This window comes from Lithobates pipiens, unplaced genomic scaffold (genome assembly GCF_037356315.1).
Source record: "Lithobates pipiens isolate NorthernLeopardFrog02 unplaced genomic scaffold, aLitPip1_a1.2 Scaffold_18, whole genome shotgun sequence".
NCBI classification, from domain to species: Eukaryota; Metazoa; Chordata; class Amphibia; order Anura; family Ranidae; genus Lithobates; species Lithobates pipiens.
In genome coordinates this window covers 591732387-591745645 of record NW_027507758.1, presented here as the reverse complement: position 1 = coordinate 591745645, position 13259 = coordinate 591732387, and the positions used below count along the sequence as shown (strand labels likewise).

The 13259-nt window shown below is 40.0% G+C and overlaps 1 protein-coding gene and 1 pseudogene across 1 annotated transcript; one reads left to right on the top strand and one right to left on the bottom strand.

The window, feature by feature from the left end:
* Window positions 1-408: 408 nt before the first annotated feature.
* Window positions 409-9955, bottom strand: LOC143986793 (fucolectin-like). Its single transcript, XM_077485200.1, has 6 exons — window positions 9922-9955; window positions 9390-9417; window positions 5988-6087; window positions 3118-3279; window positions 2188-2290; window positions 409-650 (listed from the first exon to the last, which is right to left on the bottom strand). Exons 3-6 carry the CDS (start codon window positions 6052-6054, stop codon window positions 473-475), a joined length of 510 nt encoding a protein of 169 aa, XP_077341326.1. The 5' UTR covers window positions 6055-6087; window positions 9390-9417; window positions 9922-9955; the 3' UTR covers window positions 409-472.
* On the top strand, window positions 7685-11287 carry LOC143986792 (translationally-controlled tumor protein homolog; annotated as a pseudogene).
* The last annotated feature ends 1972 nt before the right edge of the window (window positions 11288-13259 follow it).

The following is a 13259-nucleotide window of genomic DNA, read 5'->3' as shown; positions in this document are numbered from 1 at the left end:
GAGTAGACAGCAAAACCGGGGACCAACCTCATCCTTGGGCTGATCTGGGTACTGTTGTCAGACTGTTGAGTGGCGCTTGTTGCTACCTCCTCTTCCTGATCCAATGCCAAAAGTGTCAGTGCATCGGCAATGTCTTGTGATGGATCGGAAAATAATTCCTGTGACTCAAGCAGAGAGTATATGGTGGTGATGGTGGTGATGGTGGTGTTGGTTGTAGTGTCTTTGGGGGTGCACACAGCAGAAAGTGAAGAAGAGGGTGCAGATCGAGAGGATGAGGATGGTGCAGAAGAGTAAGGCTGAGTGAGCCACTCAACCAAGTCTGGTGCGTCCTTTAACGTAATTGAATGCACCTTCTGCAATTTGCCACTTTGGCTCAAACCTGTTTATTAAACAATATTTACTGTAACTATTGACTTTTTTTCTCTTAAAATTACTGACATAAGGCAATACATTTTAACTTTTACTATTGTATTCATCTGTTGCTCTTTAAGTGGTCCTTCCAATGCTTGTCGGTGGTCCAGACATGAACTTCACATAATTGGAGATATTCTCTTTTACCACGTAAAATGATATTGACATATCTGCCAACCATGCCATGGCAGTAGAAATTTTGTGTACTTCCAGCTGGGATAGAGGTAGCCACACCACACCTGCAAAGTGAACATGATTAATACCAATAGTCAGAGTAATACCACTAATACATGCATTTATGTATTGATTTTTTGGCCAACCGATGTCCTCCAGGATAAATTACAGCATTTTTTTTCATCCCACGTCCTCTGAGCCCAGACTATCATTGACACAACCAATGAAGGGGCATGTACAGTACCCCTTATCATTCACATGTTGGAGGCCAGTATCTGGGACCCTCTTATTTTTAAAGGGGGCTTCAATAGTCTCCAAAAGTCCCCTTTCCCACATGCACCTACAAGTACTGGGACAGAACTGTGGGAAAGAGGCTCTTGTTCTCAACAACATGGAGACAAGCCCCACCCCTCAGCAAGGTACCCTCCCCAGTTACTCCCCGGTTACTGAAAGCTAGTGACATCATTTCCTGGGAGGGACATTGTTCCTGTGTATCCCACAGGGAATATACAGGATGGAATGAGCTTATCCCTCCCAGTGTTCTCTCATTGTACATCCTAATTCATGTCAACATGAATAGATAAAAAGCCCCATCCACACAGGAGGGAGGAGGGAGACATATATAGTATAGCTGTGCACAGGAAAAGGGAACTGGGGGGGGGGGGGGGGGTGAGTGTAGCTGGAAATGCACTGGGGTCTCAGCTCACAGTCTACAATGATCATAGTACAGGGAACCACCCTAAGGCTCTGTTTCCACTAGTGCAACTTGTCATGCAAACATGTCACAGTGCCACAGCATGTACACAGTGCCATTACAGTGCCACACCATGTACACAGTGCCACACCATGCACACTGTGCCACACCATGTACACAGTGCCACCCCATGCACACAGTGACATCACAGGGCCACACCATGCACACAGTGACATCACAGTGCCACACCATACACACAGTGCCATCACAGTGCCATGCAGAAACAACCACGTGGTTCTACACTGTACAAAAGCTGCAGCATATTGCATCGTAATCTATCTTACAGTTTCTAACAAACAGAACAGGCTTCCAAATCTCTCTCTCTCTTTCTCTTTCTCTCTCTCTTTTTCATTTTCAGGAAGTGAGAGGCCCCATGCAGAATTCATATATAAGGAAATAAGGTGGCCCCTGAAGAATAGGAAGAAGCTGATTGTCTGGCTTGCCTTTGATTAGACTTTCTAAGCTTGGCAATCAGCTATACAAATTAATAATGTCAAAGATAAAGATATTTTACATATAATTAATAGAACAAAATTCAGTTTTGTCTGGACTTCTATCCCCCAGACATATTTTCTAAAGAAATTGGGCATTTTTTATATTTTATTGTAAACATTATTATAATTGCTGCTCCCCATTTGTTTAACAATCCCTAGCTTATTATCCTTGAAAATAGCAAACATTGATTTGAAAGATTTGGCTGCTATTGATTTTAATGGGGTTTAAATTACATTCAGGATTTGTGAGCTGCTCACAAACTATACCCAGATACATTAGGCTTGTTCCTACTGGTTAGCACTCCTGCCTTGCAGCCCTATGGTTCTTGGTTTTAATTCCAACCTATTCACTACCTGCATGGAGCATACATGTTCTTGTACATGTTCTCGTACATGTTCTTCTTGTGCTTGTGTGGGTTTCCTCCCAAACTCCAAAGATGTGCTAGATAATTGGGTCCTGTATATGTTTATGTGTTAATGTGAGATTAGATTAGATTTTTAGGCTCCTTGTGGACCCGTACTGATGTGAATGTGTCATATGTAAAGTGCTGTGTAAATTAGTGGCCTTTTTATTAAATAGATGTTAAACCTAACCAGTAATTTTTAATTTATGTTTCATTTGTATGTGTTTTGCCTATTAACTTTTTTTAATGTTGCAATAAAAAAAGGATTAAAATAATAAATAAATATATATATATATATATATATATATATATATATATATATATATATATATATATATATATATATATATATATATATATATATATATATATATATATATATATATATATATATATATATATATATATATAGAATGCAATGGGGTTGATTTATTAAAACTGGAGAGTGCAAAATCGGGTGCAGCTGTACATGGTAGCCAATGAGCTTCTAACTTCAGCTTGTTCAATTAAGCTTTGACGATAAAACCCTGAAAGCTGTTTGGAAACAAGCTAAAGTTAGAAGCCCATTGGCTACCATGTACAGCTGCACCAGATTTTGTACTCTCCAGTTTTAGTAAATCAACCTCACTGTGTGCTTTTTAACTATGGCAACACTTTTTTTTAAACTAGCACCGAGCAAAGTAGAAAAGGTATGTTTTTTTTTAATTTTCATTACAATTTATGGATTGCATTAAAATATAAACTCATTTATGCAAGACTGTATCACCAAAAGAAAGCCTTATTTGCCATAAAAAAATATTTATGTATTACTTTGTCATCTTAAGTAATTACAAACTTAACACAGAATAAACAGGCCCAGAGCAGAAATGTAAAATTTTACTCCAAGGAGAAAGTTCGTTGTTTGTATGTGAGCAGGAACCGTGGTAAAAGTATGAGTCTTGGTTCCCATCTACTGCATTTATTGCTGGTGACTGGTAGCCATGCTCTACCAGGGTTAAAATTGAGGATTGAGTTGCCCGACCCTGAAGGGCAACATTCCGATCTGTTAGACAATGTGAGAGCAGAGCACAATATTACTCAATGTACAAACAGTACGAAAGAAGAGATACATGAGACATAGCTTGGGTGCACATGGGGGATTTGTAATAGCTTTTACAGTATTAAAATAGACATTTTGTTATATTTTCTTTTAGTAATAGATATTTACAACTATCACTGTCTCTCTTCAACTTACAATCTTGCCTGAGTAATTGCCCCATTCCTCCACCTAGCACGTACCCTACATGCCTGTGCTCTCATTCATAGTCAGTGTGCTATTACTTGCCAATAATTATCTGATTTCATCCTTGGACATAAAGTCAAGTTGTGACCCATCGAAAAACACACGTGGCCCAGTTTGGGTTGACATCCCTAGATTAGCAAACACTATTCTGGTTATGTGTCTGTTCAGCCAATTAGAGTTTCCTTTTTAGGTATGGAGCCAGGGAAAAATCCAACAGGTGAATGTGACAAGGTCATTCTTTGTACTTCTTTAACTGCTAAAATATTTTGCTTATAAGAAGAGGCCATTTATTAAAAAAAGAGCATGAAACCTACATCCCCTCCACATGTATTACAAAAAAGGGGACAATTATGTATGAAAGTATATGTAAATGTTGAGAATAAAAGGCAAATACTTAGATAGATAGATAGATAGATAGATAGATACATTCGAATCTATCTATCTATCTATCTATCTATCTATCTATCTATCTATCTATCTATCTATCTATCTATCTATCTATCTATCTATCTAAGTATTTGCCTTTCTTTCTGTTTACCTGCCTATATTCAATATCTCATCCATATATATATACAGTATATATTGGCAGAGTTGTCTGGGTAGGCATCATCATCCATAAAAGTACACATTTATTACAGAAACATACCATTAAAGTCCCATGTTTTGCATATTTTTTGTTATTAATCTATAATCTATTTCATATGTAATTATATAGATAAATAAATATAGATAGGAGGTTGACTGATATATATATATATATATATACAGTGCCTTGCGAAAGTATTCGGCCCCCTTGAACTTTTCAAACTTTTGCCACATTTCAGGCTTCAAACATAAAGATATAAAATTTTAATTTTTTGTGAAGAATCACCAACAAGTGGGACATAATTGTGAAGTGGAAAGAAATCTATTGGATATTTTAAACTTTTTTAGCAAATAAAAAACTGAAAAGTGGTGCGTGCAAAATTATTCGGCCCCTTTACTTTCAGAGCAGCAAACTCACTCCAGAAGTTCAGCGAGGATCTCTGAATGATCCAATGTTGTCCTAAATGACTGATAGTGATAAATAAAATCCACCTGTGTGTAATCAAGTCTCTGTATAAATGCATCTGGTCTGTGATAGTCTCAGGGTTCTGTTGAAAGCGCAGAGAGCATCATGAAGACCAAGGAACACACCAGGCAGGTCCGTAATACTGTTGTGAAGAAGTTTAAAGCCGGATTTGGATACAAAAAGATTTCCCAAGCTTTAAACATCCGAAGGAGCACTGTGCAAGCGATCATTTTGAAATGGAAGGAGTATCAGACCACTGCAAATCTACCAAGACCTGGCCGTCCCTCTAAACTTTCAGCTCAGACAAGGAGAAGACTGATCAAAGATGCAGCCAAGAGACCCATGATCACTCTGGATGAACTGCAGAGAACTACAGCTGAGGTGGGAGAGTCTGTCCATAGGACAACAATCAGTCGTACACTGCACAAATCTGGCCTTTATGGAAGAGTGGCAAGAAGAAAGCCATTTCTCAAAGATATCCATAAAAAGTCTCGTCTAAAGTTTGCCACAAGCCACCTGGGAGACACACCAAACATGTGGAAGAAGGTGCTCTGGTCAGATGAAACCAAAATCGAACTTTTTGCCCACAATGCAAAATGATATGTTTGGCGTAAAAGCAACACAGCTCATCACCCTCAACCATGGTGGTGGCAGCATCATGGTTTGGGCCTGCTTTTCTTCAGCAGGGACAGGGAAGATGGTTAAAATTGAGGGGAAGATGGATGCAGCCAAATACAGAATCATTCTGGATGAAAACCTGTTGGAGTCTGCAAAGACCTGAAACTGGGACGGAGATTTATCTTCCAACAAGACAATGATCCCAAACATACAGCAAAATCTACAAAGGAATGGTTCACAAATAAATGTATCCAGGTGTTAGAATGGCCAAGTCAAAGTCCAGACCTGAATCCAATCGAGGAATCTGTGGAAAGAGCTGAAAACTGCTGTTCACAAACACTCTCCATCCAACCTCACTGAGCTCGAGCTGTTTTGCAAGGAAGAATGGGCAAGAATTTCAGTCTCTCGATGTGCAAAATTGATAGACATACCCCAAGCGACTTGCAGCTGTAATCGCAGCAAAAGGTGGCTCTAAAAAGTATTAACGCAAGGGGGCCGAATAATTTTGCACGCCCCACTTTTAATTTTTTTCATTCGTTAAAAAAGTTTCAAAAATCCAATAGATTTCGTTTGTTGGTGATTCTTCACAAAAAATGTAAATTTGATATCTTTATGTTTGAAGCCTGAAATGTGGCAAAAGGTTGAAAAGTTCAAGGGGGCCGAATACTTTCGCAAGGCACTATATATATATATATATATATATATATATATATATATATATATATATATATATATATATATATATATATGTATATAGATATAAAAATGATTACAATATTAATGCCAGTTATAAACGTACAGGACTGACACTGGGCAGAAACGCCACAGAGGATCCCCAAGAAGGTGATGGTGTGTAGAAATATCATTCTTATGATTCAGTAGATTCTACAGAAATTCACCTAAAGGAAAATGTGGGGAAAATAAACAAAATTTTAGGTGTAGCATAAAACCATTTTTGACTGTGTCTGCTGTTTGATTTAGAATTCTCTTGTGTAGACCAAATCATTAAAAATCAATCAATATAAAACATAAGGTTGATGGAGGTGGACTCGCACTTTGACTTTTGAAATATAGATGGTCATTAAAGTTTATTTAAAACCAGAAATATTTCTTTCAGCCATATGGTCAATGCCCATATTAAGATGGTGACATCAGCTAGCATTCCCACCCCTTTGTAACATGCAGCTGCTGGGCAGAGTTCCCTAGCCCCGGCAGAAGAACCGAAAAGGGGGACAAGACCCCCGAAGTCGGAAGAAGAGGCCGCGGCGACGAAAAAGAATGCCGGGCTCCTCCGCTAGTAAAAGAGCTACAAGAAGATAGCGGAGGAGTCCGGCGAGAAGACCCCCGAAGACGGAAGACCCCCGGAGCTGTGCAATAAATTATTTTATCTTGTGTGTTGTGTTTTTTTTTGTACTTTATTTTACAGGTGAATGGGTAGGGGTACATTGTACCCCATACTCATTCACATAGGGTGGGGGGCCGGTATCCGGGGGCCCCCTTATTAAAGGGGGCTCCCGGATTCCGATAAGCCCCCGCCCGCAGACCCCGACAACCAACGGCCAGGGTTGTCGGGAAGAGGCCCTTGTCCTCATCATCCTGGGGACAAGGTGCTTTGGGGTGGGGGGGCCACGCTGCCCCCCCTTCCCCAAGGCACCCTCCATGTTGAGGGCACGCGACCTGGTACGGCTCAGGAGGGGGGGGGCGCTCGCCCCTCCTTTCCTGGCCGGCCGGGTAGCGTGCTCGGACAAGGGTCTGTTGTGGACTTTGGGGGGACCCCCACGCCGATTTTTTCCAGCGTTTGGGTTCCCCTTTAAGTTTATACCAGGCGGCGGGTCCAGCGACGTCTCCTTCGCGGGCCCCGCCTACCTGGAGACCCGCTCGAAATGAGCGGACTTTCCTCCGCGTGTGTGGGCGAGTCCGTTTATTTCAAAAGTAGGGTGGATAGTAAGGTGGACTTAGTACGCCGTATTAGTCCACTGAAAAAGTGCCGTGTGTGGGCAAGTAGCCCGTTCGGAAAGTCCGACGGACAGTCTGGCGGGAAGTCTGCCAGACTAAGTACGTCGGACAGACGGCTACGTGTGTACGTGGCTTTATGTATGCATTCACTCCTGCGTGCGAGCACACGGGGACAGGGGTGCTTTACATTTTTTTTATTGTTGTTAATTTTTTATTTTTATTTTGACACTTTTCCCCCCAAAAAATTTTTGATCACTTTTATTCCTATTGTAATGTAATCATCCCATGTAATAGGAATATGGCATGATCGGTCCTCTTTACAGTGATATATGGGGTCAATAAGACCCCACATCTCACCTCTAGGCTGGGAAGCCTGAAATCAAAAAATAAAAATGAACGATCTCGTCTTACCAGCCGAGGCGCCGCCATTCGTTTGAATGCAGAGACCGGGCGTGACATCATAACATCGCGCCCCCGGCCTCCGAACGATCATAGGGACTCCGGCAACCATCTTGTTTTCTGGAAATCTCTATGATTACCATGCCGGGCTGGCAGATCCTGTCTCCTACTCACCGATGGAAGCGGTGAGCCGGTAGAAGCACCAGAGGGCGGCGAGAGGGGGATGTCCCCTCCCAACACCTGTAAGAACTATCAAGTGGCGGAACAGCCACTATGATCATTCTTATGGTGTAGGGAATCGCCGGCCATAAAAGAAAATATCTGAATGATGTCTGTACTGCAGGCATCATTCTTATATACCCCCGCAAAGTCAAGGACGTCCCTGGACGTACCTTGGGCGGGAAGTGGCTAGGCACAGCTCATTGGACCTATCATGTGACAGTTTCCCCTGGGTTTGGCTGAACCTTGACTTATCCTTAATTGCCTCTGAGATAAAAAATGATGGGAAGCTTAAAATGTTAGAGCTTAGCTCGTCTTAAGTGACAATGGTGACCAGGACAAAAAGAAAGGGTGAATTTACCTGACAGGGACACACACAGCAAAAAAAAAAAAAAAGTCCTTAAGAAATAGGAAATATTTATTTTTCTGGATTTTTAACCCACCACCAGTTCTTGTTTGTAAGTGAAATACAAGTTTTAGCTTAATCCCATCTCCAGGGAAATAGGCCCCCTACAACTCACCCCCTCCCACACATTGACACGCATCATACTCACCATACTGCAATCCATTTTAGTGCATCACAGCACAGCACTGGGTATAGCACTGCTCAGCACTGTTTAGTACATCATTGCGAAACACGTTGAAAAAGCTACTGATTTTCTGTATTGACCAATAATTACTGTTTTATGAAAGATCTTCAACTTGTTACACAAATATGATGTGTTTATACAGTTGTTGTGCAAAAATCTCTATAAGGTGTGTTGGTGGTGACTACCACCCATTTGTTCTACAGTGATGTATTTTAACTAATGATACATGTTGGAATAAAGTATATTTTAAGTACTGTAAATTGTATCTCTACATTGCTAGCACCTTTAAAGTCCCACCTTCAGTGTGAAAATTGTCAGTTAGGGATGTGGTGCCCGAGTGATCTTGTGATTACATTCAATTAAAATTAGATTATAGTTACAGAATTAAAATGGTAGTAAAGGTGTTTTGTTTATTTTAGTTTTTTATTTATACCTTCAGGTAAGCCTATAATAAGGCTAACCTATAAGTACAGTAAATATCTCCTAAACAAGCACCATTTAGGAGATATTTACTTTAGCAGCTCCGGTGATGTCACGGGTGTATGCGCACTACACTACCAATGCATAGTGCCATCCATAGAGAAAACTGTACTGCAGCCATGACACCCACTCACGAGCGCAGGAGTGACGTCATCGTGGCCGGGCCAGTCAAGTGGCTACAGCCCGTGAACCCGGAAAGGAAGACTGGGGGAAGATGGAAGCCCTTTCAGTGGTGGCAGCATGCCGCTGGAGGGATTTGTTTTCAGGTACATTTTTCATAATGTGCTAGTTTGACATTATTTTGCAGGGAGAAGATTTTTTATATATTTTTTGTGGTTTACTGCCGCTTTAAAAATTACAATATGATACAACCTGCCAATCTGTAACCCAACAGAAACAAAACCTATTGTTTCATACATTGATTATTCATACCAATGTGCCATGTCATGGTGCACAGAGAAAAATCATTCTTGCTGCATTTTGGAACCCAGAAACACTATATTCATGTTCAGGTGTACCAGAAATAAATAACTCTTATCTGAAATTGATTATCTCACCCTTCAGTCAGCTCTGGTGTCTTCTGTCCTTAAAAAGAGAAAATAATATTAATAATAAATAATAAAAATATAAATTCACACTATACAAAGGAAAAACTGCAGTTATAGAGTTTAAATCAAACATTTTTTTTTTGTTTTTGTCACTACTACCTGCAGAAAAAACACAAACATGTAAATTAAAAATTGCTAATTTGAAAACAAGACAGATTTAGTTAAATCTGTGAATTGTAATTGTTGATTGATACGCTAAAATTAGAAAAAGCCTGATAAATTGTCCAATCTGCAGAAAACCATTTGATTCTTGAATCATTTCATGTAAAGTCCCAATGTCCCCCTTGTTCCCCTTGTTTCCCCTTTTTTTGAATAATTTCAAGACTCATAATGTGCTGGATTTATAAACTACGTGACACATCAAATGTACAGGAAAATATAATAATAATAAAATTAATAATAATAATAATTATAAGCACATATTAAATGAATAATAAAATGTTTAAAATGTAAACAATGTAGTATAATGATGAGAACATACCTTAGAAAGGATAGGTTTCTGCTATACAAATCCTCGATTGTGTTTGCAAATAGATGTCTACTATTTATAGTAGAATAAGAGGAACAAACTCATACATTTGTAGGTTTAGATAAGATCACACCACCATTTTTTTTCTGTTAGGGGCAATTATTGCCAATAGATTTCTGTAGCTATTTTACAGCACAGAAAACCCAATACCTGATAACATAACTCAGTGATATACGTTAATACTGTAGATAGAAAAAATACATAGCACACAAACAATGCACATTATTAATATTGTAAAGGGACACTGTATCGCTTCTGTAAATTATAATTTGATTAGGATTTATTATCATCGTTTGAGGGCAGGCTGAGTGCATGAAGGTTGCAGAATCCATAGCTGGGTCCTTCCCATTAACACCATAAGGTAAATTGTCTCTGAAGGTTCTCATTTATCTGGGCCATGGTTTATCTATTGGTTTTGGATTATCTATCTGGTTTTGAACTGTAATTTTTGTTTCAATATCACTTTATTAAATAATTTTTCCATGAAAAGGAATAAAACAACTACAAAGAAAATATTTCAATAGGCAGCAAATACTTTCAATCAAATGGTTGACTAAAGTTTTAGAATGCAAACATTTAGGTCAAAGGAGATTACCCGGAAACTATATAAACAACATACAACTAAAAATGTAAAGAAATTGCTTTTTACTCCCCACCCTTAGTAAGAGCTGAAGCTCCCATGCGCCATTCTGGGACACTGACTCCCAATTCAAATGTACATAGTTGGTAAGGTTGAATAAAGACAACCGTCCATCCAGTTAAACCTGTGTGTGTACGTGTGTGTGTAGAAAAATAATTTCTCATATCCCCGTATATTGTTTTCGCTAAGATACACATCAGCAATGATGACATTTACCCAAATAAAAGAAGCCTGCAATGGGCTGTGTATTGAAGTTGAAGGAAGTTGAAGGAAAGTTGAAGGAATGTGACATCAATGACGCTCTTATTGGCGGAAACGCATATATTGAGTGCCAGGATGAAGAAGGTGGCGGTGTAACAGTATCAGGAGTTGACATTGTGATGAACCACAAACTTCAGGAAACTGGCTTCTCAAAGGATGCAATCAAACAATATATTAAATATATTAAAGATTAGATGAAAGCAATTAAAAGTAATCTAGAAAAGAATAATCCTGAAAGAGTGCAGCCATTCATGACTGGAGCAGCAAAAAATAAATTCTTGGAAGCATCAAAAACTTGCAGTTTTTCACAAAATAGTGAATGGAGAGGGTATGGTGGGCTTTTTGGATTACCGTGAGGATGGTATAACCCTCTTCATGACTTTCTTCATAGATGGCTTGGAAATGGAAAAATGTTAACCATTTGGATCTTTTGATGCAACCAACTACTGCTGATTTCCATTCATACCACACCAGGATTAAAGAGGAGTTCCAATCTGTAAAAGAAATAAAATAAAATATAATTCAGCAGCTACAAATACTGTAGCTGCTGACTTTTAATAGAATGACAGTTACCTGTCCACTGATCCCGCAATGTCGGCAACCCTAGATGATTCATCAATTGGCTTCAGGTGCAGGTGACGGCATCTGTAGTAAGGGAAACTGGAAGTGAAGCCTTGTGGCTTCACAGTCTGTTCCTTACTGCACATGTGTGAGTCGCACTGTGCTTTCTGAACAATCCCACCAGATTCTGGGACCTCTGCATGTCCCAGAAGGCAGCAGGGGGAAGGAGGAGGGGCCAGAAATTACATAGATTGCCGTGTGGCAATCTTACAAGGAGGTGGGAGTGGGTTCCTGTCAAAATCCCCCTCCCCCCCAAAAAAAGAGCCAAATGTGGCAGTGGAGATGGGGAGGGTACGAACAAGTGGAGCTTCCCCTTTTGGGTGGAACTCCGCTTTCAATTCTTATGACAACTCAAACATACGCTCATGTATAAATGAATAATTTCTGTATTCGGGTTTACTGACCATAGTCAATGCATTGGATGTATCCACAGCAGTTATGGGGCATAGGTTTATGAAAATAGATGATGGATTTATGGCAAAGGTAATGTGAACTGTAGGCATTACAGAGAGCTTTCTTGTAAGTGATGATCACTATAGGGAGGGAGCGTGTGTTGCAGTGCATATCCTGTCGTTATATGATCCAATGCATGCTGGACTGGCCATGGGTGAATTGCCATCTGTTCATTGCACACTGTGCAGTGCAGTGTATTATTCATTTTTATCGCTTGAATTCTTTTTCCCATTATGGGCGTGAGTGGGGCTTCATGGGGCTTCCAGAACATCATCAGGAAGATGAAACCTTCCACCTGTTCCCTGGACCCTCTTCCAATCTCCCTGGTAAAAATGCATATTATTGTCCTAAGTCCCCTGATCACTGCTGCTATAAATCATTCTCTCCAAGCTGGTCACAATCCCTCTGTTTTAAAAACCACTATTATCAGACCATTGCTTAAAAAACCTACTCTTCATCCGGAAGTCCTATCTAACTATAGGTCCATCTCAAATCTTCCCTTTATATCAAAAGTACTTTAGAAAGTAGTTGCCATGCGTCTTCAGGACCACCTCAAATATAACAACCTCTGTGAAAAATTTCAGTCTGGTTTCCGCTTTGCTCACAGCACAGAGACTGCCCTCATTACAAAGACCTTCTCGTATCATCTGATGCTGGCTTTCCCTCCCTCCGCATCCTCCTGGACCTGCATTCAATACTGTTGACCATGGCATTCTTTTAAATCGGCTCCACTTCACCGCTGGACTCAATGACACAGCCCTCAATTGGTTCAAATCATACCTCACAAACCGGACAGAGTATATTTCCCTGGGTCGTTTTAAATCAAATCCACATACAGTTACTTGTGGTGTCCACCAGGGGTCATTTCTTTGCCCCATTCTTTTCATTCTCTACCTCACCCCCCTTGGCCAAATTATCAGCTGCCATAAAATTTCATTCCACTGTTATGCTGATGATACAAAGCTATACTGTATGTAAATGCAACATCTGAAACCCCATCTTCACAGTCATCTCTATCAGTACTCTCCACCTGTCTGGAGGAGATAAAGGTATGAATGAAGCACAATTTTCTTCAATTAAACAGTTCCAAAACTGAAATTGTTTTGATTGGCACTCCTCACCCGACCAAATCATCACCTATAACCAGCATTACTTTGTTTCCTCCAGATGGGATTACTGTAACGCACTTCTCATTGGGATTCCTGGAAAGAGTCTGCAGAGGCTACATCCAAAACTCTGCAGCAAGGATCCTAATGAGAGTGCAGAAACATGAGCACATTACCCCCATTCTCCACTCACTCCACGGGCTTCCTGT

Excerpts from the sequence above, each read along its gene's own strand:
- LOC143986793 (XM_077485200.1), bottom strand. The coding sequence starts at position 6,054 with ATGATATTTCTACACACCATCACCTTCTTGGGGATCCTCTGTGGCGTT. Across the intron at positions 3,280-5,987 it reads TTCTGCCCAGTGTCAGTCCT|ATCGGAATGTTGCCCTTCAG; the intron begins GTACGTTTATAA and ends ATTGTCTAACAG. Across the intron at positions 651-2,187 it reads AACATGTATGCTCCATGCAG|GTGTGGTGTGGCTACCTCTA; the intron begins GTAGTGAATAGG and ends TTCACTTTGCAG.